The sequence below is a fragment of the Lichenostomus cassidix genome, unplaced genomic scaffold, assembly GCF_008360975.1.
Source record: "Lichenostomus cassidix isolate B80296 unplaced genomic scaffold, HeHo_3.0 HiC_scaffold_34, whole genome shotgun sequence".
Lineage (NCBI taxonomy): Eukaryota > Metazoa > Chordata > Aves > Passeriformes > Meliphagidae > Lichenostomus > Lichenostomus cassidix.
In genome coordinates, this window is record NW_028147431.1 from 2,009,217 (window position 1) to 2,033,309 (window position 24,093).

General features: G+C 54.8%; 3 protein-coding genes and 3 long non-coding RNA genes across 13 annotated transcripts; 3 read left to right on the forward strand and 3 right to left on the reverse strand.

Moving 5' to 3' along the window:
• The first annotated feature begins 874 nt into the window (after nucleotides 1–874).
• On the forward strand, nucleotides 875–12,659 carry TRAPPC14 (trafficking protein particle complex subunit 14). Of its 5 annotated transcripts, none has more exons than XR_014847667.1 (12): nucleotides 875–1,461; nucleotides 2,856–2,951; nucleotides 3,471–3,810; nucleotides 4,896–4,982; nucleotides 5,643–5,763; nucleotides 7,160–7,307; nucleotides 7,846–7,928; nucleotides 8,590–8,750; nucleotides 10,103–10,236; nucleotides 11,067–11,248; nucleotides 12,022–12,277; nucleotides 12,370–12,659. XR_014847667.1 is itself a non-coding variant. In XM_085045150.1 (12 exons), exons 1-11 carry the CDS (start codon nucleotides 886–888, stop codon nucleotides 12,179–12,181), a joined length of 2,088 nt encoding a protein of 695 aa, XP_084901276.1. In that variant the 5' UTR covers nucleotides 875–885; the 3' UTR covers nucleotide 12,182; nucleotides 12,353–12,659. The 5 variants fall into 5 exon arrangements, 4 of the variants coding, with proteins under 4 accessions (XP_084901276.1, XP_084901275.1, XP_084901277.1 ...); XM_085045150.1 differs by having other exon boundaries at nucleotides 12,022–12,182; nucleotides 12,353–12,659; XM_085045149.1 differs by having other exon boundaries at nucleotides 12,022–12,659.
• Nucleotides 6,802–23,477, reverse strand: LOC146423143 (uncharacterized). Of its 2 annotated transcripts, none has more exons than XR_014847696.1 (3): nucleotides 23,450–23,477; nucleotides 23,090–23,345; nucleotides 6,802–6,825 (listed from the first exon to the last, which is right to left on the reverse strand). It is a non-coding gene; the product is annotated as an uncharacterized LOC146423143 (long non-coding RNA). The 2 variants fall into 2 exon arrangements; XR_014847695.1 differs by lacking the exon at nucleotides 6,802–6,825 and adding an exon at nucleotides 23,005–23,057.
• LOC146423144 (ragulator complex protein LAMTOR4-like) lies at nucleotides 12,977–18,284 on the reverse strand. The gene is made up of 4 exons (XM_085045223.1): nucleotides 17,927–18,284; nucleotides 16,623–16,703; nucleotides 14,983–15,100; nucleotides 12,977–13,209 (listed from the first exon to the last, which is right to left on the reverse strand). The coding sequence occupies exons 1-4, from the start codon at nucleotides 18,101–18,103 to the stop codon at nucleotides 13,112–13,114; spliced, it is 474 nt and encodes a 157-aa protein (XP_084901349.1). The 5' UTR covers nucleotides 18,104–18,284; the 3' UTR covers nucleotides 12,977–13,111.
• On the forward strand, nucleotides 19,004–23,591 carry LOC146423145 (vitelline membrane outer layer protein 1 homolog). Of its 2 annotated transcripts, XM_085045209.1 has the most exons (4): nucleotides 19,004–19,225; nucleotides 21,366–21,463; nucleotides 22,394–22,690; nucleotides 23,389–23,591. In XM_085045209.1, the coding sequence occupies exons 1-4, from the start codon at nucleotides 19,022–19,024 to the stop codon at nucleotides 23,516–23,518; spliced, it is 729 nt and encodes a 242-aa protein (XP_084901335.1). In that variant the 5' UTR covers nucleotides 19,004–19,021; the 3' UTR covers nucleotides 23,519–23,591. The 2 variants fall into 2 exon arrangements, with proteins under 2 accessions (XP_084901335.1, XP_084901336.1); XM_085045210.1 differs by lacking the exon at nucleotides 23,389–23,591 and having other exon boundaries at nucleotides 19,007–19,225; nucleotides 22,394–22,737.
• On the forward strand, nucleotides 20,699–21,323 carry LOC146423146 (uncharacterized). Its single transcript, XR_014847710.1, has 3 exons — nucleotides 20,699–20,739; nucleotides 20,856–21,174; nucleotides 21,279–21,323. It is a non-coding gene; the product is annotated as an uncharacterized LOC146423146 (long non-coding RNA).
• On the reverse strand, nucleotides 21,745–22,432 carry LOC146423147 (uncharacterized). 2 transcript variants are annotated; one of them, XR_014847698.1, is made up of 3 exons: nucleotides 22,301–22,432; nucleotides 21,886–22,099; nucleotides 21,745–21,845 (listed from the first exon to the last, which is right to left on the reverse strand). It is a non-coding gene; the product is annotated as an uncharacterized LOC146423147 (long non-coding RNA). The 2 variants fall into 2 exon arrangements; XR_014847697.1 differs by having other exon boundaries at nucleotides 21,886–22,199; nucleotides 22,321–22,401.
• Nucleotides 23,592–24,093: the final 502 nt, after the last annotated feature.

The following is a 24,093-nucleotide window of genomic DNA, read 5'->3' on the forward strand; positions in this document are numbered from 1 at the left end:
CAAAAAATCCCCGAAATCCTCCCAACAATTCCCTCCGGGAGCCCAAAATCCCCCGAAATTCCCCCGAAATCCCCCTCGGGACCCCCAAAATCCCCCCGGGAGCCCAAAAATCCCCGAAATTCCCCAAAATCCCCTCCGGAACCGCCGGAAATTCCCTTCGGGAGCCCAAAAATCGCCTCCGGAATTCCCAAATTCCCCTCAGGAATTCCCGGGATTTTCCGGGATTTAACTCCCAAATATTCCCGGAAATTCCCGATTTTCCTCAGCGCTTTATCCCCTCAGGACTCCCGAAATTCCCTTTTTTTGGGGATTTTTTGGGATTTAACTCCCCGAAATTCCCGATTTTCCCGCTGCGATTTCCAACCAAATATTCCCCAAATTCCATCCGGATTTCTCTCCTTCCATTTCCCCCTTTTTCCCCATTTTTTCCTTGAATTCTTTTTAATTTCCCCCTTTTCCTTCAATTTTCCAGGAATTTTTTTTCCTTTTTCTCCCTTTTTTTCCTTTTTCCCCCATTTTTCCCTCACTATTTCTTCCTAGATTTTTAAAATTTTTTCCCCTGGGTTTTTTTTGGTCAATTTTTCCAGTTTTTTTCCTACTTTCCCCCACTTTCGCTCCCCATTTTTTCCCCATTTTTCCTCATTTTCCCATCCCTATTTTTCCCTAGATTTTTTTCAGTTTTTCCCCGGGTTTTTTTTCCCCATTTTCCCTCATTTTTTCCCCATTTTTTTGCCACTTTCACTCCCATTTTCCCCCCATTTTTCTCATCCCTATTTTTCCCTAGATTTTTTAAAATTTTCCCCCAAATTTCCCCATTACATTTCCCCATTATTTTATTTTATTTTATTTTATTTTATTTTATTTTATTTTATTTATTAATTCCCGATGGAGTCTCAGTGTGACTACTCGATGTATTTTCCCGCCGTTCCTTTCCCGCCGCGGGAGGAATTCCTGGCGGGAGAATCCGGAGGTTATCGATCCCTGCCGAGGAGAAATCACCTTTATTTGGGGGAAACCGTGAGGTTCCTGCTCGTGCTGCGCTGCCGACCCCAAAATACACAGAATTCCCAGAATCCCACCCAAAATCCCCAAAATTCCGGACCGAATCCCCAAAATTCCGCCCAAAATCCCCAAAATTCCGCCCCAAATCCCGCCAATTTCTCCCAAAATCCCGCCAGCTCCGCCCCGAATTTGGGGAATTTGGGGAATTTGGGGGGTTCGGGGAGCTGGGCGGAGCTGGCCGCGTCGCTGGCCGCGCTGGCCACGGTGACTCGCGGCGATGTCGCGACAGGCGAGGGCGATGTCGCGACAGGCGGCAGGGGGGGACAGCAGGGACAGGAGGATCCCGAGGAGGATCCCGAGGAGGTTCCGGAAGGTTCTCGAAGGTCTCCGGAGGTGTTTCGGGAATGCAAAGCGATGCTGACGCACTCCAGGGGACCCCGCGGGGACAGCGCGGCCGGAGTGAGAGCGCGAGAATGAGGGGATTTGGGGGGAAAAATGGGGGATTTGGGAAAAAAATGGGGAAAATGTGGAGAAAAATGGGGAAATTTGGGGAAAAATGGGGGAAATTGGGGGGAAAATGGGGAAATGGGAAAATTGGGGGGAAAATGGGGATTTGAGGAGAAAATGGGGAAATTGGTGGGAAAATGGGGAGAATTTGGGAGGAAAATGGGGGAAAAAATGGGGAAAATTTGGGGAAAAATGGGAAAAATGGGGAAAATGGGGAAAAAGGGGAAATGGGAAAATTGGGTGGGAAAAATGGGAAAATGGATGGGAAAGGGAATGGGGAAATTTGGGAAATGGGAGAATGGGGAAATGGGGGAAAATGGGGAAAAAAGTGGGAAAAAATGGGAAAAATGGGAAAATGGTGGGGGAAAATGGGAAAAATGGGGAAAAAATGAAATGGGGAAAAAATGGGAAAAAGGAAATGGGAAAAAATGGGAAAAAATGGGAAATTTGGGAAATTGGGGAAATTGGGAAAATTGGGATTTGGGGAAATTGAGGAAAATTGGGGGAAAATGGGGAAATTTGGAGGGAAATGGGGGAAGTTTGGGAGGAAAATGGGAAATTTGGGGGAAAATTGGGGGCAAATGGGAAAATTGGGGGAAATGGGGAATTTTGGGGAAAATGGGAGATTTGGGGGGGGAAATGGGGGAAAATTGGGAAAAATTGGGGAAAAATTGGGGAAAAATGGGAAATTTGGGGGAAATATGAGAAAAATTGGGGAAAAAATGGGGAGAAAAATGGGAAATTTGGGGACAATTTCAGGAGAAAATTGGGGGAATGGGGAAAAATGGGGGAAAAGGGAATATTGTAAAAGTGGGGAAGTGGGGAAAAAATGGGAAATTTGGGGAAAATGGGAAAAATTGGGGGAAAATTTGGGAAAAGTCGGAAAGTGGGAAAGATTGAAAAAGTGGGGAAAATTAGGGAAAAATGGGAAAAAATGGGGGGAAAATGGGAAAAATTGGGAAAAGGGAGGGAAAATGGGAAATGTGAGAAAAGTGGAAAAATGGGGAGAAAAGGGGAAATGGAAAAAGTGGGAAAATGGGCGAAAATGACCCAAAATTTTCCCTTTTTTTTCCCCCATTTTGCCCCCAAATTTCCCCATTTCCCCCATTTTTCCCCAAAATTTCCCCATTTTCCCCCAAAATTTCCCTATTTTTCCCCATTTTCCCCCAATTTTTCCGATTTTTCCCCCAAATTCCCTTTTTCCCCAAATTTTCCCGTTTCCCCAAATTTCCCCAATTTTTCCATTTTTTCCCATTTTTCCCCCATTTTCCCTACATTTCTCCCCCAAATTTCCCCAAATCTCCCCAAATTCCCCCAAATCTCCCCAAATCCCCTGTTTTTCCCAGATCCCCGTGGAGGATCCCATCGTTTCTGCCGATGAGGTGATTTTCCCTCTCACTGTGGCTCTCGACAAGCTGCCGCCCGGCACTGCCAAGGCCAAGGTGACACCTGGGGACAGCTGGGGACACTCTGGGGACACTTTGGGGACATTTTGGGATCAATTGGGGACATTTGGGGATGTTTTGGGATATTGTGGGGTAATTTTGGGGACATCTGGGGACACTTTGGGGACACTTGGGGACACTCTGGAGTCTTTTGGGGACATTTAGGGACATTTTGGGGACATTTGGGGACACTTTGGGATCAGTTGGAGACATTTCAGCGACATTTGGGACACTTTGAGGACATTTGGGGTCAATTTTGGGGACATTTTGGGATCAGTTGGGGACATTTGGGGACACTTTGGGGACATTTTGGGACCGGGAGGGAACCTTGGGGACACCTTGGGGCCATTTGGGGACAATTTGAGGCCATCTGGGGACAATTTGGGGACATTCAGGTAGAATTTGGGGACAATTTGGTGTCACTTTGGTGCCATTTGGGGACAATCCGGTGCCATGATTTGGTGCCACTCTGGAGACACTCTGAGGCCACTCAGTGCCACCCCGGGGTGTCCCCAGATCGTGGTGACAGTGTGGCAGCGCGACGTGGAGCCGCCCGAGCTGCGGGAGGGGACAGCGGGGACGCCGATGACGTCACCGGTGACGTCATCCTCCGCGGCGACGTCATCCTCGGCGACGTCACCCGCCCCGGGGGGTGACACTGCGGGGACAGCGCCGGCCTTGGGGACAGCGGGGACAGCGCCAGCCGCCTCGGGGACAGCGGGGACAGCCCTGGGGACATCGCAGGGGACATCGGGGACATCGCTGGGGACAATGCCAGGAGGCTACCTGCGGCTGCTGCAGGGCAGAGCGCCGGGCCAGCTCTTCCGGCAGCACCGCGGCCACTTCAAGGCACAAGGTGGGGACAGGGAATTGTCACCTCAGTGTCACCTCCCCCTGTCTGGTGTCACCATGTGTCCCCAAGTGTCACCTCAGTGTCACAGTGCTGCCAGCCCAGCTCTTCCGGCAGCACCGCGGCCACTTCAAGGCTCAAGGTGGGGACAGGAAATTGTCACCTCAGTGTCACCTCCCCCTGTCTGGTGTCACCATGTGTCCCCAAGTGTCACCTCAGTGTCACAGTGCTGCCAGCCCAGCTCTTCCGGCAGCACCGCGGCCACTTCAAGGCTCAAGGTGGGGACAGGAAATTGTCACCTCAGTGTCACCTCCCCCTGTCTGGTGTCCCCAAGTGTCCCTGAGTGTCCCCAAGTGTCACAGTGCTGCCAGCTGCAGCACCGCGGCCACTTCAAGGCACAAGGTGGGGACAGGAAATTGTCACCTCAGTGTCACCTGTCCCTGGCTGGTGTCCCCTCAGTGTCATCTCAGTGTCACCTGCCCCGTGGTGTCACCCCTGAGTGACCCTAAGTGTCCCCGAGTGTTCCCTTAGCGTCACCTGAGTGTCACCTCATTGTCACCTGTCCCTGTCTGGTGTCCCTGAGTGTCCCCAAGTGTCCCCTGAGTGTCCCCAAGTGTCCCCAACTTTACCCTGAGTGTCCCAAAGTGACCCCGAGTTTCTCCTGAGTGTCACCCCAGTGTCACCTCTCCCTGTCTGGTGTCCCCTCAGTGTCCCTGAGTGTCCCTGAGTATCTCCAACACCCCTGATGTCCCCAAAGTCCCCAATGTCACCTATGTCCCCAAATATCCAATATCCCCAATGTCCCATCAATGTCCCCAACATCCCCAATGTCCCCATTAATGTCCCCAATGTCCCCATTGTCCCCAATGTCCCCAATCCCCCCAATGTCACCAACATCCCCAATGTCCCCAATGTCCCCAATGACCACAAGACCCCAATGTCCCTAAATGTCCCCAATGTCCCTAAATGTCCCCAATGTCCCTAAATGTCCCCAATGTCCCCGATGTCCCCACAATGTCCCCAATGTCCCCAACGTCCCCAATGTCCCAATGTCCCCAATGTCCCCAATGTCCCCATCGATGTCCCCGCAGTGTCCACCCTGCTGACGGTGCTGCCACCTCCCCGGGTCAGGTGTCGCCAGGTGACAGTGAGCGGGAAATACCTGACCGTGCTGAAAGGTGACTCTGGGGACAGCTGGGACAGCGGGGACACTGGGGGGGTTGGGGACATTGGGGGATTTTGGGGACATTGGGGGGTTTGGGACGTTTTGGGGACATTGGGGGGTTTGGGGACTTTGGGGGAATTTGGGACATTTTGGGGACATTGGGGACATTGGGGACACTGGAGGGGTTTGGGGTGTTTTGGGGACATTGGGGGGTTTGGGGACTTTGGGGGAATTTTGGGGACACTGAGGGGTTTGGGGACATTTGGGGATTTTGGGGCATTTGGGGGGGTTGGGGACAAAGGGGGGGATGGGTGAGGGATTTGGGGACAGAGCCACCTCAATGTCCCCAACTGTCCCGAAATCTCCCAATGTCCCCAAATGTCCCCAATGTCCCCAAATATCCCCAATCCCCCGATGCCCCTGAAGTCCCCAATGTCCCCATCAATGTCCCCAAATGTCCCCAACATCCCCAATGTCCCCAAATGTCCCCAATGTCCCCATCAACATCCCCAATGTCCCTGATATCCCCAATATCCCCAATGTCCCATCAATGTCCTCGATGTCCCCAATGTCCCCAACTGTCCCCAATGTCCCCAATGTCCCCGATATCCCCAATGTCCCCAATGTCCCCAATGTCCCCACCAATGTCCCCAACTGTCCCCGCTGTCCCCAGTGCTCAACTCCAGCTCTCAGGAGGAAATTTCTCTCCTCGAAGTCCAAATTCTCCCCAATTTCAACGCCAGTTACCTGCCCGTCATGCCCGACGGCTCCGTGCTGCTCGTGGATGACGTCTGGTGAGCTTGGGGACACCTGGGGACACTTGGGGACATCTGGGGACATCTGGGGACAACGTGAGACCATCTGGGAGAGATCTGGGGACACTGGAGGGGCATTTGGGGACACTTTGGGGACATCTGGGGTGATGCCCGACGGCTCCATGCTGCTGGTGGATGATGTTTGGTGAGCTTGGGGACACCTGGGGACACCTGGGGACACCTGGGGACATCTGGGGACATCTGGGGACAACGTGAGACCATCTGGGGGGGATTTGGGGACACTGGAGAGGCATTTGGGGACAATATGGGGACATCTGGGGTGATGCCCGATGGCTCTGTGCTGCTGGTGGATGGTGTCTGGTGGGTTTGGGGACATCTGGGGACACCTGGGGACATCTGGGGACACCTGGGGACACTTGGGGACAATGTGGGATAATGTGAGACCATCTGGGGGGGATTTGGGGACACTGGAGGGACATTTGGGGACAATACAGGGACAATATGGGACACACCTGACGGCTCCGTGCTGCTGGTGGATGACGTCTGGTGAGCTTGGGGACACCTGGGGACACCTGGGGACACCTGAGGACATCTGGGGACACCTGGGGACACTTGGGGACACCTGGGGACACCTGGGGACACTTGGGGACACATTGGGGACACATTGGGATTATGTGGGAACAGCTGAGGGGGATTTGGGGACACTGGAGGGACATTTGGGGACATCTGGGGTGATGCCTGACGGCTCCATGCTGCTGGTGGATGATGTCTGGTGGGTTTGGGGACACCTGGGGACAATGTGGGATAATGTGAGACCATCTGGGGGGGATTTGGGGACATCTGGGGTGATGCCCGACAGCTCCGTGCTGCTGGTGGATGATGTTTGGTGAGCTTGGGGACACCTGGGGACACTTGGGGACATCTGGGGATAATGTGGGGATAATGTGGGGACAATGTGAGACCATCTGGGGGGGATTTGGGGACACTGGAGGGACATTTGGGGACACTGTGGGGACGATATGGGACACACCCGACGGCTCCGTGCTGCTCGTGGATGACATCTGGTGAGCTTGGGGACACCTGGGGACACTTGGAGACACCTGGGGACATTGTGGGGACACCTGGGGGGGATTTGGGGACACCTGGGGCAGATCTGGGGACATTTGGAGACACCTGGGGACACCTTAGGGACGCAATGCCCTTAATGTCCCCAACGTCCCCAAGTCCCCTCAATGTCCCCAATGTCCCCAAATCCCCTAAAATATCCCCAAGTCCCCTCAATGTCCCTGATGTCCCCAAGTCCCCTCAATGTCCCCAATGTCCCCAAATCCCCTAAAATATCCCCAAGTCCCCTCAATGTCCCTGATGTCCCCAAGTCCCCTCAATGTCCCCGCTGTCCCCGCTGTCCCCCCAGCCACCACTCAGGCGAGGTCCCGGTCGGCGCGTTCCTGCGTGTCCCCGCCGTGTCCCCAGGGTGGCATTGTCACCTCAGCGCCCTGGAGGAGCAGAACTTCCTCTTCCAGCTGCAGGCGCCCGAGAGACCGCCCAGGGACGGCCGCGAGGTTGGGGACACCGCGGGTGGCCTTGGGGACACCTGGGGACACCACTTGGGGACAGTGCAGTGGCCTTGGGGACAACAGTCGTGGAGTGTCATTGGGTCCTGGTGGCACTAAAATTGCAATGTCCTTGGGGTTTGGGGACACCTGGGGACACTTTGGGACACCGTGGTGGCCTTGGGGACACTTGGGGACACTATGGGGACACTTGGGGACACTTGGGGACATCGTGGTGGCCTTGGGGACAACAGTCATGGAGTCTTGTTGGGTCCTGGTGGCACCAAAACTGGGATGTCCTTGGAGTTGGGGACACTTAGGGACACTTGGGGTGGCCTTGGGGACACTTGGGGACACTTGGGGACACTGCGGTGGCCTTGGGGACACTTGGGGACAGCAGTCGTGGAGTCTCGTTGGGTCCTGGTGGCACTAAAACAGGGATGTCCTTGGGGTTTGGGGACAATTCTTGGGGTTTGGTGACACCTGGGTGGCCTTGGGGACCTCAGGGTCACCCGGAATGTCCCCAAATGTCCCCGAATGTCCCCAGGGCCTGGAGGTGCCCCTGGTGGCCGTGGTCAGGTGGTCAACGCCGAAGCTTCCCTTCACCAACAGCATTGTCACCCACTACCGGTGAGTGTCACCGCAGTGTCACCTGATGTCACCGCCATGTCACCGAGGTCACCCGAGCTTCCCATAGTGCCACCACCTCATTGTCACCTCGTTGTCACCTTGTTGTCACCTCGTTGTCACCTCGTTGTCACCTCCCTGCCTTGGTGTCTTTGCTCTCTGACTGTCCCTGTGGTGTCACTTAGTGTCACCTGATGTCACCACGATGTCCCCAAGGTCACCCGAGCTTCCCATGGTGCCACCACCTCGTTGTCACACCTCATTGTCCAAGTGCCACCTCCTGCTGTCCCTTTGTCACCACGTCCCCAACACCTTCTGTAGCTCCTTTTTGCATTTTCCCACGATGTCCCCACGATGTCCCCAAGCCCTCCAGACCCTCCCGAATGTGTCACCACCTCCTGTCACCTCATTGTCCCTTTGCCACCACATCCCCAGAACCTTCTGTAGCTCCTTCGGTGATGTCCCCAATGTCCCCAACGGTGTCCCCAATGTCCCCAAGCCACCAAAACCTTCCTGAATGTGTCACCACCTCTTGTCCCCTCATCGTCCAAGTGCCACCACCTCCTGTCCCTTTGCCACCACATCCCCAGAACCTTTCTGCATTTTCCCACGATGCCACCACGATGTCCCCGATGTCCCCACGATGTCCCCACGCTGTCCCCAGGCTGCCCAGCATCCGCCTGGAGCGGCCGCGCTTCGTGATGACGGCCACCTGCGAGTCCCCGGTGGTGGCACTGCAGAGGTTCACTGTCACCTACACCCTGCTCAACGACCTGCAGGACTTCCTGGCCGTGCGGCTCGTCTGGACGCCCGAGGCCACCGCCGGTTGGGGACACTGGGGACGTTGGGGACATCGTGGGGACATTGGGGACACTGGGGGTGTTGGGGACATTGGGGACATTGAGGACTTCCTGGCCGTGCGGCTCGTCTGGACGCCCGAGGCCACCGCTGGTTGGGGACATTTGGGGACACTGGGGGGACATCAGGGGTGTTGGAGACATTGGGGACGTTGGGGACATTGGGGGTGTTGGGGACATTGGGGACGTTGGGGACATTGGGGACATTGGGAGGATTTGGGATATTTTGGGACATTGGGGACATTTGGGGACACTGGGGGTGTTGGGGACATTGAGGACTTCCTGGCTGTGCGGCTCGTCTGGACACCTGAGGCCACCGCCGGCTGGGGACATTGGGGGACATTTGGGGATGTTGGGGACATTGGGAGGATTTGGGATATTTTGGGACATTGAGGACATTTGGGGACACTGGGGACATTGGGGATGTTGGGGACATTGGGAGGATTTGGGATATTTTGGGACATTGGGGACATTGGGGACTTCCTGGCCGTCAGACTCATCTGGACACCTGAGGCCACCACGGGTTGGGGACATTTGGGGACATTGGGGACACTGGGGGTGTTGGGGACATTGGGGACACTGGGGACACTGGGGACATCGAGGACTTCCTGGCCGTGCGGCTCGTCTGGACACCCGAGGCCACCGCCGGTTGGGGACATCGTTGGGGGTGTTGGGGACATTTGGGACACTGGGGATGTTTGGGACATTGCGAGGATTTGGGATATTTTGGGACAATGAGAACATTTGGGGACATTGGGGTCATTGGGGACACTGGGGACTTCCTGGCAGTGCAGCTCATCTGGACACCTGAGGCCACCACGGGTTGGGGACATTTGGGGACATTTGGGACACTCGGGGTGTTGGGGACGTTGGGGACATTGAGGACTTCCTGGCCGTGCAGCTCGTCTGGACACCTGAGGCCACTGCAGGTTGGGGACATTGGGGACATTTGGGAACTCGATGGTTTGCCACACCCCGCTGACCTTATGACCCCAGAAATCCCACAAACATTCCCAAAAATTACAAAAAAATTGTCTAAAAATTTTTTTAAAAATCCCCAAAAAGTCACTAAATTTCCCATAAATCCCAACATTCCCGGAAAAAAAAATTCACCAAAAATCCCTCAAAAAAAAAAATCATTAAAAAGCCGAAAAAAATCACCAAAAAATTCAGAAAAAAATCAGGAAAAAATCAGAAAAAATTTTTAAAAAATTCAGAAAAAAATCAGAAAAAATTCCAAAAAAATCGTAAAAAAATCAGAAAAAATTCCCAAAAAATCAGAAAATTTCCCAAAAATCCCCAAATTCCCCAATTTTCCAGGGAAGTCCTCGGGCCGAGGCTCTCTGGACTCGGTGGTTTGCCACACCCCGCTGACCAACCTGGGCTATTCGCGCAAGGGCAGTGCTAGAACCTTCCGCGTGCCCTTCCAGGCCCTGAGAGCAGGACTGTTCGAGGTGGGTGGTTCCCAGTTCATCCCAGTTCATCCCAGTTCATCCCAGTTCATCTAAAACCCCATCCCAGTTCATCCCAGTATGCCCAGTATGGCCCTTCCAGGCCCTGAGAGCCGGGCTCTTCGAGGTGGGTCAGCCCAGTATGTCCCAGTTCATCCCAGTTCATCCCAGTTCATCCCAGTTCATCCCAGTGACCCCAAAACCCCATCCCAGTTCATCCCAGTTCATCCCAGTGACCCCGAAACCCCATCCCAGTTCATCCCAGTTCAGCCCAGTTCATCCCAGTTCATCCCAGTGACCCCGAAACCCCATCCCAGTTCATCCCAGTATGGCCCTTCCAGGCCCTGAGAGCCGGGCTCTTCGAGGTGGGTCAGCCCAGTATGTCCCAGTTCATCCCAGTTCATCCCAGTGACCCCGAAACCCCATCCCAGTTCAGCCCAGTTCAGCCCAGTGACCCCGAAACCCCATCCCAGCTCATCCCAGTTCATCCCAGTTCATCTAAAACCCCATCCCAGTTCAGCCCAGTTCATCCCAGTTCATCCCAGTTCATCCCAGTTCATCCCAGTATGGCCTGAGAGCCGGGCTCTTTGAGGTGGGTCAGCGCAGTATGTCCCAGTTCATCCCAGTTCATCCCAGTGACCCCGAAACCCCATCCCAGTTCATCCCAGTCACCCCAAAACTCCATCCCAGTAACTCCCAGTCCATCCCAGTCCATCCCAGTGCCTCCCAGTTCATCCCAACGCCCCAAAATCCCCACAAATCCTCATCCCAGTCCCCCAAAACTCCATCCCAGTCCATCCCAGTCCCTCCCAGTAACTCCCAGTCTGTCCCAGTTATCCCAGCACATGAAGCTGAAGCTCCAGTTCACGGCCAGTGTGACCAACCCCCCCCCCGAGGCTCGCCCAGTAAGCAGGAAGAGCTCTCCCAGTTCACCGGCCGTCAGGGAACTGGTGGCTGGACTGGGACGGTCCCAGTCCTTCTCCCACCAGCAGCCGGCCAGGAGCCACCTGATGAGGTACTGGGAGGGACTGGGAGGCACTGGGATGGACTGGGAGGGTGGGGGGTGGGGTGGGGGTGGGTGGTGGGGGGTGGGGGTGGGGTTGGGGTGGGGGGTTGGGTGGGGTGGGGGGTGGGGGTGGGGGTGGGTGGTGGGGTGGGGGACTGGGAGGGGACTGGGAAGGGACTGGGATGGACTGGGAGTTACTGGGATGAGGTTTGGGGCACTGGGAGGGACTGGGAGTTACTGGGATATACTGGGAGGGATTGGGATGGGATTTAGTTGAACTGGGAAGGACTGGGAGGCACTGGGAGGGACTGGGAGGGAACTGGGATGGACTGGGATGGACTGGGACGATACTGGGATGGACTGGGATGGACTGGGAATGGGAATTGGGGGGACTGGGAGGCACTGGGAGTTACTGGGATGAGGCTTTTGGTCACTGGGATGGACTGGGAGGGGATTTGGGGATACTGGAGGTGACACTAAGGTGACACAGGTGACACTACCTGTTCTAGGAACACTGGAGGTCACACTGAGGTGACACTGAGGTGTTATAAGGACACTGTAGGTCACACAGGTGACACTGAGGTCACACTGAGGTGACACAGGTGACACTGAGGTGACAATGACACTCCTGTCCCCAGGTCAGGCAGTGTGATGGAGCGCAGAGCCATCACCTCAGGGTGACATGGTGACACTGTGGGTGACATGGGGACACCATAGGGACACTGTAGGTTACACAGATCACACTGAGGTCACCCAGGTGACACTGATGTCACTGTCCCCAGGTCTGGCAGTGTGATGGAGCGCAGAGCCATCACCCCCCCCGTGGGGTCACCCGTGGGACGTCCCCTCTACCTGCCACCGGGAGGTGACAAAGCCGTGCTGGCCTTGGACAAGATCGCCAAGAGGGAGTGCAAGGTGCTGGTGGTGCCACCTCTGCAGTGACCTTGGGGACACCGTGGGGACATCAGAGATACCTTGGGGACATCGTCATTGTCATCAGTGACAGCTTGGGGACATCGCCATTGTCACTGGGGACACCTTGGGGACATCAGAGGTGACAAAACAGCAAAGATCGCCAAGAGGAGTGCAAGGTGCTGGTGGTGCCACCTCTGCAGTGACACTGGGGACACCTTGGGGACATCAACAGGACATCGTCATCATCGCTGACAGCTTGGGGACATCATCATCGTCACTGGGGACACCTTGGGGACATCGCTGGGACACCATGGGGACCTTGAGGACATCATCAGGGACACCTTGGGGACACTGTGGGGACATCAGGGACACTGTGGGGACATGGCCTGGAGCTGTGCCCACGTTTGGGGACATTTGGGGACATTGGGGACATCGGGCAGTGTCCCCGAGCCAAAGGGGACAACTTTATTTATTATTTATTGCCAATAAAGAGGTCTGAATGTCACCTGGGTGTCACCTGGATGTCACCTGGGGGGTCTGGGATGTAACCTGGATGTCCCCAAGGTGGCTTGGATGTCACCTGGCTGTCACCTGAATGTCACCTGGAAGGTCTGGATGTCACCTGAATGTCACTTGGGGGCTCTGGATGTCACCTGGGTGTCACCTGGATGCTCTAGATGTCACCTGGGAGGTCTGGATGTTACCTGGGTGTCACCTGGGTGGTCTTGATGTCACCTGGATGCTCTAGATGTCACCTGGGAGGTCTGGCTGTCACCTGGCTGTCACCCAGATGTCCCCAGAAAGACCACAAACCACAAAAGCCACACTCAGACATCATTTATTGAGCTCTGGGGACACTTTGGGGACACTTTGGGGACACTCTGACCCCGGGGGGTGGCGGGGGGGGGCAGTGCCACCTCCCCCGGTGCCATTTGGGGACATTTGGGGACACTTTGGTCACACAGCCACAGGGTCCTGCAGGTGGTGCTGCCGCTTGACCACGAAGAGCTTCTGGCCGGAGATGGTGACCAGCAGGGAGTGCTCGCCGAACACCACTGGGGACAGAGGGGACAGTGCCACCTCCGTGTGCCCAGGGCCACCCTAGGGCCACCCTCGGTGTCCCCAGAGCCACCCCAGTGTCCCCAAGGCCACCCCAAGGTCACTCTCAGTGTCTCCAAGACCAACCCCAGAACTTGGTGCCACTTTAGTGCCACTTTAGTGCCACTTTGGGACACTTTGGTGGCACCTGACACCCCCCTGGTGACACTTGGGGACACTTTGGGGACAGCGGGGACAACCCTGGAGTCACTGGGGACACTCAGAACAACCCGGAATTCCCCGAAATTCCCCCAAAAATGCGGGAACAGCCCCGTGGGACCTCTTTTGGTGCCACTTGGGGACACTTTGGGACCCTTCAGCTCCACCTGACGGCCCTGGGGACACTTGGGGACACTTGGGGGACCCTTGGGGACAGTTTGGGGACACTTCAGAGCCATATCCAGGGATTAGAGCTCCCTAAATTCCCCCCCAAAATCCCCCCAAAAAAGCGGGGACAGCCCTGTGACATCCCCTGGGGACCTCCTGTGGTGCCACTTGGTGCCACTTTAGTGCCACTTTATGACCCTTTAGTGCCACCTGACAACCCTGGGGACACTTGGGGACACTTTGGGGACCCTTGGGGACACTTTGGTGCTATTCAGGGAGGTCAGAGCCCCCTCAAGCCCCCCAAAAAGCGCGGACAGCCCTGTGACATCCCCTGGGGACCTCCTGTGGTGCCACTTTGGGACCTTCTGCTGCCACTTGGTGCCACTTTGGGACCTTTCAGCTCTACCTGACGGCCCTGGGGACACTTGGGGACACTGTGAGGGCCCTTGGGGACACTTTGGGAACACTTCAGAGCCATTTCCAGGGGTCAGAGCCCCCTCAAACCCCCCGAAAATTTCCCCAAAAACGCAGGAACAGCCCGGTGACATCTCCTGGGGACCTCCTGTGGTGCCACTTTAGTGCCACTTTATGATCCTTTCGAGCTACCTGGTGACCTTGGGGACACTTTGAGGGCCCTTGAGGACACTTTGGGGACACCTCAGAGCCATTTCCAGGGGTCAGAGTCCCCTAAAACCCCCCCAAAATTCCCCCAAAAAAGCGGCAACAGCCCCGTGGGGACCTCATTTGGTGCCACTTTGGGACCTTCTGCTGCCACTCGGTGCCACTTTAGTGCCACTTTGGGACCCTTTAGCGCCACCTGACGACCTTGGGGACATTCTGGGGACACTCTGGGGACATTGGGGACAATCCTGGAGTCACTGGGGAGCCTCAGAACAACCTAAAATTCCCCCTAAATTCCCCCAAAAATGAGGGAACAGCGCATTTTGGTGCCACTTGGTGCCACTTTAGTGCCATTTCGTGACCCTTTGGTGCCGTTTTTTGACCTTGGGGACACTTCGAGGAGCCTTGGGAAGACTTTGGTGACCCTTGGGGACACTTTAGGGACAATATTGGGGTCGTTTTGGGGCCACTTTGGTGCCACTTAATGCCACTTTGCGACCCTTTAATGCCACTTGGTGACCCTTTGGTGCCATTTTTTGACCCTGGTGACACTTCGAGGACCCTTGGGGACACTTTGGTGACCATTGGGGACACTTCGAGGACATTTTTAGGGCCATTTAGGGACAACGTTGGGGTCATTTCGGGTCATTTTGGGGCCACTTTGTGACTCTCTAGCGCCACCTGGCGAGTTTTTAGCGCAACTTCTCCCCCGCGGTGACACTTTGGGGACATTTCGGGACAATTTTGGGGTCATTTGGGACAATTTTGGGGTTTTTCCTCACCCGAGAGGCGACGGAAAGGAGGTTCGTGGCCACGGGGCAAGCGGAGCCCCAGAGCTGTGGCCACCAAGCCCTGCAGGACGTTCGCCGTGTGTTCGTCGTTCTCCAGGTCCCCCGAGGACTGGAAAAGGAGAATTTTGGGGTTTTTAGGATCCCAAAATTTTGGGGGATTTGGGGTTTGAACGTCCCGAAAAAATTGGGAAACTCGAAGGAAAAAATCCCATTTAAAAAACCCCAAAAAAATCTCATTTAAAGTACCCAAAACCGCCTGGGAATTCCTAAATAACACCCAAAAAATTACTTGAGACACCCAAAAAAAAATCTCAAAATTTTGGGGGATTTGGGGTTTGAACGTCCCGAAAAAAATGGGAAACCCGAAGGAAAAAATCCCATTTAAAAATCCCCAAAAAATCGTATTTAAGTGCATCCAAAACCACCTGGGAATTCCTAAAAAACACCCCAAATTTACTTCAGACACCCCAAAAAAATCCCAAAATTTTGGGGGATTTGGGGTTTTATTTTTCTCCCAATTTTAAAAAAAATTTTTCTCCCCAATTTTTTTTTATTTTTCTCCCCATTTTTTGGCTTTTCCATCCCCAATTTTTTTTTATTTGTCTCTCCATTTTTTCCTTCTCCCTCCCCAGTTTTTTTTATTTCTTTTTCTCCCCAAATTTCGATTTTTTTCCCCCCAAATTTGGGTTTTCCATTCCCAATTTTTTAATTTTTCTCTCAATTTTTAAAATTTTTCTCCCAATTTTTTTTCTCCCCAATTTTTTTTATTTCTCTCCCCATTTTTTTTCTTTTTCTCCCAATTTCTTTTCAATTTTTCTCCCAATTTTTAAAATTTATTTTCCCAATTTTTTTTTTAATTTTCTCCCCGATTTTTAAATTTATTTTCCCCCCAAATTTCGATTTTTTAAATTTATTTTTCCCCCCAAATTTGACTTTTCCATCCCCAATTTTTTTTTATTTTTCTCTCCATTTTTTTCTTCTCTCTCCCCAGTTTCTTTTATTTATTTTTCTCCCCAAATTTCGATTTTTTCCCCCAAATTTGGGTTTTCCATCCCCAATTTTTTTTTCTTTTTCTCCCAATTTTTTTCCTCTCCCTCCCCAATTTTTTAAATTTATTTTTCCCCTCAAATTTCGATTTTTTTTTTCCCCCAAATTTCCATTTTCCCCCAAATTTGGCTTTTCCATCCCAATTTTTTTTTTTCTCCCATTTTTATTTCTCTCCCAGTTTTCAATTTTCTCCCCAATTTTTTTTATTTTTTCTCCCAAATTTTTCTTTTTCTCCATTTTTTTTATTTTTCTCCCAATTTTTTTAATTTATTTTCTCCCCCAAATTTCCATTTTTTAAATTTATTTTTCCCCCCAAATTTCCATTTTTCCCCCAAATTTGGTTTCTCCTCCCCAATTTTTCTATTTTTCTCCCAATTTTTTAAATTTATTTTTTCCCCCAAATTTCCATTTTTTAAATTTATTTTTCCCCCCAAATTTGGCTTTTCCATCCCCAATTTTTTTTATTTTCCTCCCCGATTATTTTTTTATTTCTCCCCAATTTTTTAATTTATTTTTCTCCCCAAATTTTCCATTTTTCTCCCCAAATTTTCCATTTTTTCCCAAATTTCCCCATCTCTCCTCACCGCCAGCACAGCTCCGTCGCTGATGATGAGATATCCAGCCTGGGCTGGAACTCGCTCCAGGCCCTGAGTCAGCGCCGACGTCTGAAACCAGTACGGACCAGTTTGGACCAGTATAAACCAGTACAAACCAGTTTGGACCAGTAAGAACCAGTACGGACCAGTATGGACCAGTACAGACCAGTATGGAGCAGTAAAAACCAGTATAGAGCAGGAAAAACCAGAAAAAAACCAGTTAAAATTAACTAGTACAAACCAGTATGAACCAGTATGGACCAGTATAAACCGGTTTGGACCGGTTTGGACCAGTATAAACCAGTATGGACCAGTATGAACCAGTTTGGACCAGTATAGACCAGTAAAAACCAGTATAGAGCAGGAAAAACCAGAAAAAAACCAGTTAAAATTAACTAGTACAAACCAGTACGGACCAGTTTGGACCAGTTTGGACCAGTCTGGACCAGTCTGGACTGGTTTGGACCAGTTTGGACCAGTAAAAACCAGTATAGAGCAGGAAAAACCAGAAAAAAAACAGTTTAAACTAACCAGTATAAACCAGTATCAACCAGTACAGACCAGTATGGACCAGTTGGAACCAGTATAAACCAGTTTGGACCAGTCTGGACCAGTACAGACCGGTTTGGACCAGTATGGACCAGTAAAAACCAGTATAGAGCAGGAAAAACCAGGAAAAAAACAGTTTAAATTAACTAGTACAAACCAGTACGGACCAGTTTGAACCAGTATAAACCAGTATGGACCGGTTTGGACCAGTATAAACCAGTAAACACCACAAAAACCAGTATAAAGTAACTAGTATAAACCAGTATGAACCAGTTGGAACCAGTATAAACCAGTATAGACCAGTATAAACCAGTATAAACCAGTACGGACCAGTATAGAGCAGTAAAAACCAGACAAAACCAGTTTAAACCAACCAGTAGAAACCAGTACGGACCAGGAGCATCCCAGTAACACCCAGTGAAGCCCAGAGCTCCTCCCAGTTCCTCCCAGTTCCATCCCAGTATAAACCAGTCCCTCCCAGTCCCTCAGTTCCCATTCCCAGTTCCATCCCAGTCCCTCCCAGTCCCTCCCAGTCCCTCCCAGTCCATCCCAGTCCATCCCAGTTCAATCCCAGTCCATCCCAGTCCACCCCAGTTCATTCCCAGTTCCCCCAGTTCCCCCAATTCCCATTCCCAGTCCATCCCAGTCCATCCCAGTCCATCCCAGTCCCTCCCAGTCTCTCCCAATCCATCCCACTCCATCCCAGTCTCTCCCAGTCTCTCCCAGTCTCTCCCAGTTCTCACCATAGCGACGCTGCGGCTTCCCTTCGTCCCACGTGACCTCACCTCCCTTCCGGCCACGTGACTCCGCCCCTCCGCCCTCATTGGCTGCCGCCGCCGCTTTACGACAGCGCAGCGCTCGCTGTTTATCGCTATGGCGGCGCGCTTTACGGCAGAGTGGCGCAGGCTCCCTCCCAACATGGCGGCGCGCTGGCACGACAGCGCCGCGCTTTACGGCAGTGTGGCGCGCAGTGTTTTGCTAATGAAAGGGGGCGTGGCCTGAGCTGTCAATCAACGGCTATTGCCCCGCCCCCTGTAACTCCCAGTCCATCCCAGTAACTCCCAGTCCATCCCAGTCCATCCCAGTCCATCCCAGTGCCTCCCAGTATCTCCCAGTTCATCCCAGTGACCCCCGGGGTGGGGGAGGGGCAGCCCATGCCCGCCCCTCCCCCCTTCCCCTCCCCTCCCCCACCCGGTTAATCATTAATTAGTCCAAAGTCCGGGGGGAGGGGCAGCAGCGCCCATCCCCCACCCCGGGGTCACCCCACCCTCCCAGTGCCTCCCAGTTCATCCCAGTATGATTCCAGTTCATCCCAGTTCCATCCCAGTATCATCCCAGTACAATCCCAGTATGATTCCAGTTCTATCCCAGTTCCTCCCAGTTCATCCCAGTCCATCCCAGTATGATTCCAGTAAGGCCCAGTTCCATCCCAGTTCATTCCCAGTATGATTCCAGTCCCTCCCAGTCCATCCCAGTAACTCCCAAATTCTCTCCCATTGCTCCCCAGTGCCTTTCCAGTCTCTCCCAGTCCATCCCAGTTCCCCCAAATCTCCTCCCAGTTCCCCCCAGTCCCTCCCAGTCCCTCCCAGTCCCTCCCAGTTCCCCCCAGTCCCTCCCAGTTCCCCCCAGTCACTCCCAGTTTGCCCCAAATTCCCCTCAGTCTCCTCCCAGTCCATCCCAGTCTCTCCCAGTTCTCTCCCAGTCCCTCCCAGTTCATCCCAGTCCCCCCCAAATCCCCTCCCAGTCCCTCCCAGTCCCTCCCAGTGCCCCCAGTGCCCGCGGTGTCACTGTCCCCTCACGCGGCTATAACTCCCGCTGTCCCCAGTGTCACCTCAGCCATGCCGCTGTCACCTCCCCCCTCGCTGGCCCTGCCGGTGGCCCTGGTGGCCTTGGTGGCCCTGCTGGTGGCCCCGGTGGCGCTGGGCTGGGACAGCAACACCCGCAGTGCCACCCTGGCGGTGGAGAACGGGGGAGAGTGGGGACACTGGGGTGACCCCGAGTTCTGCCCCGGGAGGGACTTCGCCAGCGGATTCCAGCTGAAGGTGACACTGGGGACACTGGGGACAGTGGGGACATTGGGGACATTGGGGACAATGGGGGTGTTGGGGGATTGGGGACAGTGGGGGGATTGGGGACATTGAGGGGATTTGGGACACTGGGGACATTAGTAGAGACATTGGGGGATTGGGGACAGTGGGGACACTGAGGGGATTTGGGGACATTGGGGGGATTGGGGGTGTTGGGGACATTGGGGGGTTTGGGGACATTGGGGGATTGGGGACATTGAGGGGACAGTGGGGACACTGGGGTGACCCCGAGTTCTGCCCCGGGAGGGACTTTGCCAGCGGCTTCCAGCTGAAGGTGACACTGGGGACATTGGGGACACTGGGGACATTGGGGACATTGAGGGATTGGGGACATTGGTGGGTTTGGGGACATTGGGGACACTGTGGTGTTGGGGACATTGGGGGACATTGGGGGGATTGGGGACACTGGGGGGATTTGGGACATTGGGGACAGTGGGGTGACCGAGTTCTGCCGGGAGGACCGCCAGTGGATTCCAGCTGAAGGTGACATTGGGGACACTGGGGACATTGGGGATATTTGGGACATTGGGGACATTAGGGACATATGGGATATTTGGGGTGTTGGGGACATTTGGGGTCATTGGGGAGATTGGGGACACTGGGGGATTTGGGGGATTTGGGGACATTGGGGACATTGGGGATGTTGGGAACATTGGGGGACACTGGGGATATTGGGGACATTTGGGGACATTGGGGATATTTTGGGATTTTGGGGACATTGAGGGCATTGGGGACACTGGGGTGACCCCGAGTTCTGTCCCGGGAAGTCCTTCACCAGTGGATTCCAGCTGAAGATGACACTGGGGACATTGGGGACATTGGGGACATTGGGGGGACTTTGGGGACATTGGGGACATTGGGAGATTGGAGACACTGGGGACACTGGGGGATTGGGGTGTTGGGGACATTGGGGGACATTGGGGGATTTGGGGACATGAGGACATTGGGGACATTGTGGGATATTGGGGATTTTGGGGACACTGGGGACATGGGGGGTGTTGGGGATTTGGGGACATTGAGGACATTGGGGACATTGGGGATATTTTGGGATTTTGGGGACATTTGGGGACATTGGGGATTTGGGGACATTGGGGGAGACATGGAGGGGACAAAGGGTGGACACAGGGGACACTGGGGACATCATGGGGACACCATGGGGACAGGGGGATTGGGGGTGACACGGGACAAGGGGGGGACACAGAGGTGACATTTGGGGACACAGAGGTGACAGATTTTGGAGTGACAGATTTGGGGTGACATTTGGGGACACACAGGTGACATTCTGGGTGACATTTGGGGACACACAGGTGACATTCTGGGTGACATTGGGGACACACAGGTGACATTCAGGGTGACATTTGGGGACACACAGGTGACATTCAGGGTGACATTTGGGGACACAGGTGACATTCAGGGTGACATTTGGGGACACACAGGTGACATTCTGGGTGACATTTGGGGACACACAGGTGACATTCAGGGTGACATTTGGGGACACAGGTGACATTCAGGGTGACATTTGGGGACACAGGTGACATTCAGGGTGACATTTGGGGACACACAGGTGACACTTGGGGACACACAGGTGACACACAGGTGACATTTGGGGACACACAGGTGACATTTGGGGACACAGAGGTGACATTTGGGGACACAGAGGTGACATTTGGGGACACACAGGTGACACACAGGTGACATTTGGGGACACACAGGTGACATTTGGGGACACACAGGTGACATTTGGGGACACACAGGTGACATTCAGGGTGACATTTGGGGACACAGAGGTGACATTTGGGGACACACAGGTGACATTTGGGGACACACAGGTGACATTCAGGGTGACATTTGGGGACACAGAGGTGACATTTGGGGACACACAGGTGACATTTGGGGACACACAGGTGACATTCAGGGTGACATTTGGGGACACACAGGTGACATTTGGGGACACAGAGGTGACAAATTTTGGGATGACAGATTTGGGGTGACATTTGGGGACACAGAGGTGACATTTGGGGACACACAGGTGACATTCAGGGTGACATTTGGGGACACACAGGTGACATTCAGGGTGACATTTGGGGACACACAGGTGGAGCCCCACAAGGGGTTCTTCGGTGACGACACCGGGCTGAACGGCGTCAGGCTGCTCTGTGACAAATCCGGCACGGTGACATCCAGCGAGGGACCGTGAGTGACCGCGGGGACAGCGGGGGGGACACGGCCACCGTGAGCCCGGTGTGGCCACCAAATCTGAACTGTGGCCACCGTGAGCCTAATGTGGCCATTAAATCTGAACTGTGGCCACCATGAGCCCAATGTGGCCATCAAAACTGAACTGTGGCCACTGTGAGCTAAATATGGCCACCGGAACTCAACTGTGGCCACCGTGAGCCTAATGTGGCCACCATGACCCAACCCTGGCCACCTTGACCCAACCCTGGCCACCAGGATTCTTCCGTGGCCACCAAAACCCAATCTTGGTCACCATGACTTCCATGGCCACCAAAACCCTTCCAAGGCCACCACAACCCAACCAAGGCCACCTTGACCCAACCATGGCCACCATGACCTCTCTATGGCCACCTTGACCCAATCACGGCCATGACAACTCTTCCATGATCACCATCACCCAACCATGGCCACCAAAACTCAACCATGGCCACCACAACCCAACCATGACCACCTTGACCCAACCACGACCATGACAACTCTTCCATGACCACCAAAACCCTTCCATGGCCACCACGACCCAACCATGACCACCTTGACCCAACCATGGCCACCATGACCTCTCTATGACCACCACAACCCAACCATGGCCACCTTGACTCTCCCACGGCCACCAAAACCCAACCATGACCACTATGACCCTTGCATGGCCACCTTGACTCCTCCATGACCACCTTGACCCAACCAAGGCCACCTTGACCCAACCATGGCCACCACAACCCAACCATGGCCACCACAACCCTTCCATGGACCACCATGACTCCTCCAGGGCCACCAAAATCCTTTCAAGGACACCACAACCCAACCATGGCCACCCCGAGCCCCAGCAGGCACCTCAGGCGGGTTCCCGCTGTCCCCCTGACCTGCTGTCCCCCTCTGTCCCCTCAGCCGCGGCGCCTGGAGCCGGCCGGAGTCGTGTCGCCCCGGGCAGCGGCTGGTGGCCTTCCGGCTGCGCGTGGAGTCGCCGCGGGGGCTGTGGGACGACACGGCCGCCAACGCCATGGCCGCCATCTGCTCGGACGGCTCGGTGCTGGAGGGCCGAGGTGGCCCCCAGGGCTCCTGGGGCAACTGGAGCTTGCCGTGCCCGCCGGGCGCCGCCGTCTGCGGGCTGCGGACGCGGCTGGAGCCACCGCAGCGCGGAGGGGACGACACCGGGCTCAACGACGTGGAGCTGTACTGCTGCCCCTGAGGGCATCTGGGGACAGCTTGGGGACATCCTAGGGGCTTGGGGACAGCTTGGGGACACAGCGGGGAGGGGACGACACCGGGCTCAACGACGTGGAGCTGTACTGCTGCCCCTGAGGGCATCTGGGGACAGCTTGGGGACAGCTTGGGGACATGCTGGGGACATGCTGGGGACATGCTGGAGCCACCGCAGCGCGGAGGGGACGACACCGGGCTCAACGACGTGGAGCTGTACTGCTGCCCCTGAGGGACACCTGGGGACAGCCTGGGGACATCTGGGGACATCCTAGGGGCTTGGGGACAGCTTGGGGACACAGCGGGGAGGGGACGACACCGGGCTCAACGACGTGGAGCTGTACTGCTGCCCCTGAGGGACACCTGGGGACAGCTTGGGGACACCTGGGGACATCCTAGGGGCTTGGGGACAGCTTGGGGACATGCTGGGAGCTTGGGGACAGCTTGGGGACATGCTGGGGACATGCTGGAGCCGCCGCAGCGGGGAGGGGACGACACCGGGCTCAACGACGTGGAGCTGTACTGCTGCTCCTGAGGGCATCTGGGGACAGCCTGGGGACATCTGGGGACATGCTGGGAGCTTGGGGACAGCCTGGGGTCATCTGGGGACATCCTGGGGAGCTTGGGGACATCCTGGGAGCTTGGGGACATGATGGGGACATCTTGGGGACATGCTGGGAAACTTGGGGACATCCTGGGAGCTTGGGGACATCCTGGGGACATGCTGGAGACATGCTGGGGAACTTGGGGACATCCTGGGGACATGCTGGGGACCTCTGTGACCTCCTGGGGACCTCTGGGATCTCTCGTTGACCCCACTGACCCCCCCAGTGTCCCCAATGTCCCCCAATGTCCCCTCCCCCCCAATAAACCACCCCCCGGTTAAGCTCCGCCTCCTCATTTGGGGATTTTTTGGGGAATTTTTTGGAATTTTGGGTTCCTGAGGACAGCCGGGTGGGGGAGGGGTGGCGCCTGGAGCTTCCCTCCGGATTTTGATGTCCCCAAATGTCCCCAAATGTCCCCAAATGTCCCCAAATCCCAAATGTCCCCAACGTCCCCCTTTGCCACCTCGTTCTGGGGGAACTGGGAGGGGATTTGGGGGGAACTGGGAGTTACTGGGAGGCACTGGGAGGGGAATGACCGTGGGGACACCGTGGGGACACCGTGGGGACATCGGGGGTGGCACTGTCCCCTCCCCATGACGTCACTGCCACCGCCCCCCTTCCCATTGGCTGCTCTGCTGGGGTGACTGGGAGGGACTGGGATGAACTGGGATGGACTGGGATTGAACTGGGAGGAACTGGGATGGACTGGGAATGAACTGGGATGGACTGGGAGGGACTGGGATGGACTGGGGACTCCCCCCCACCATTGTCCCCACCGGTGAC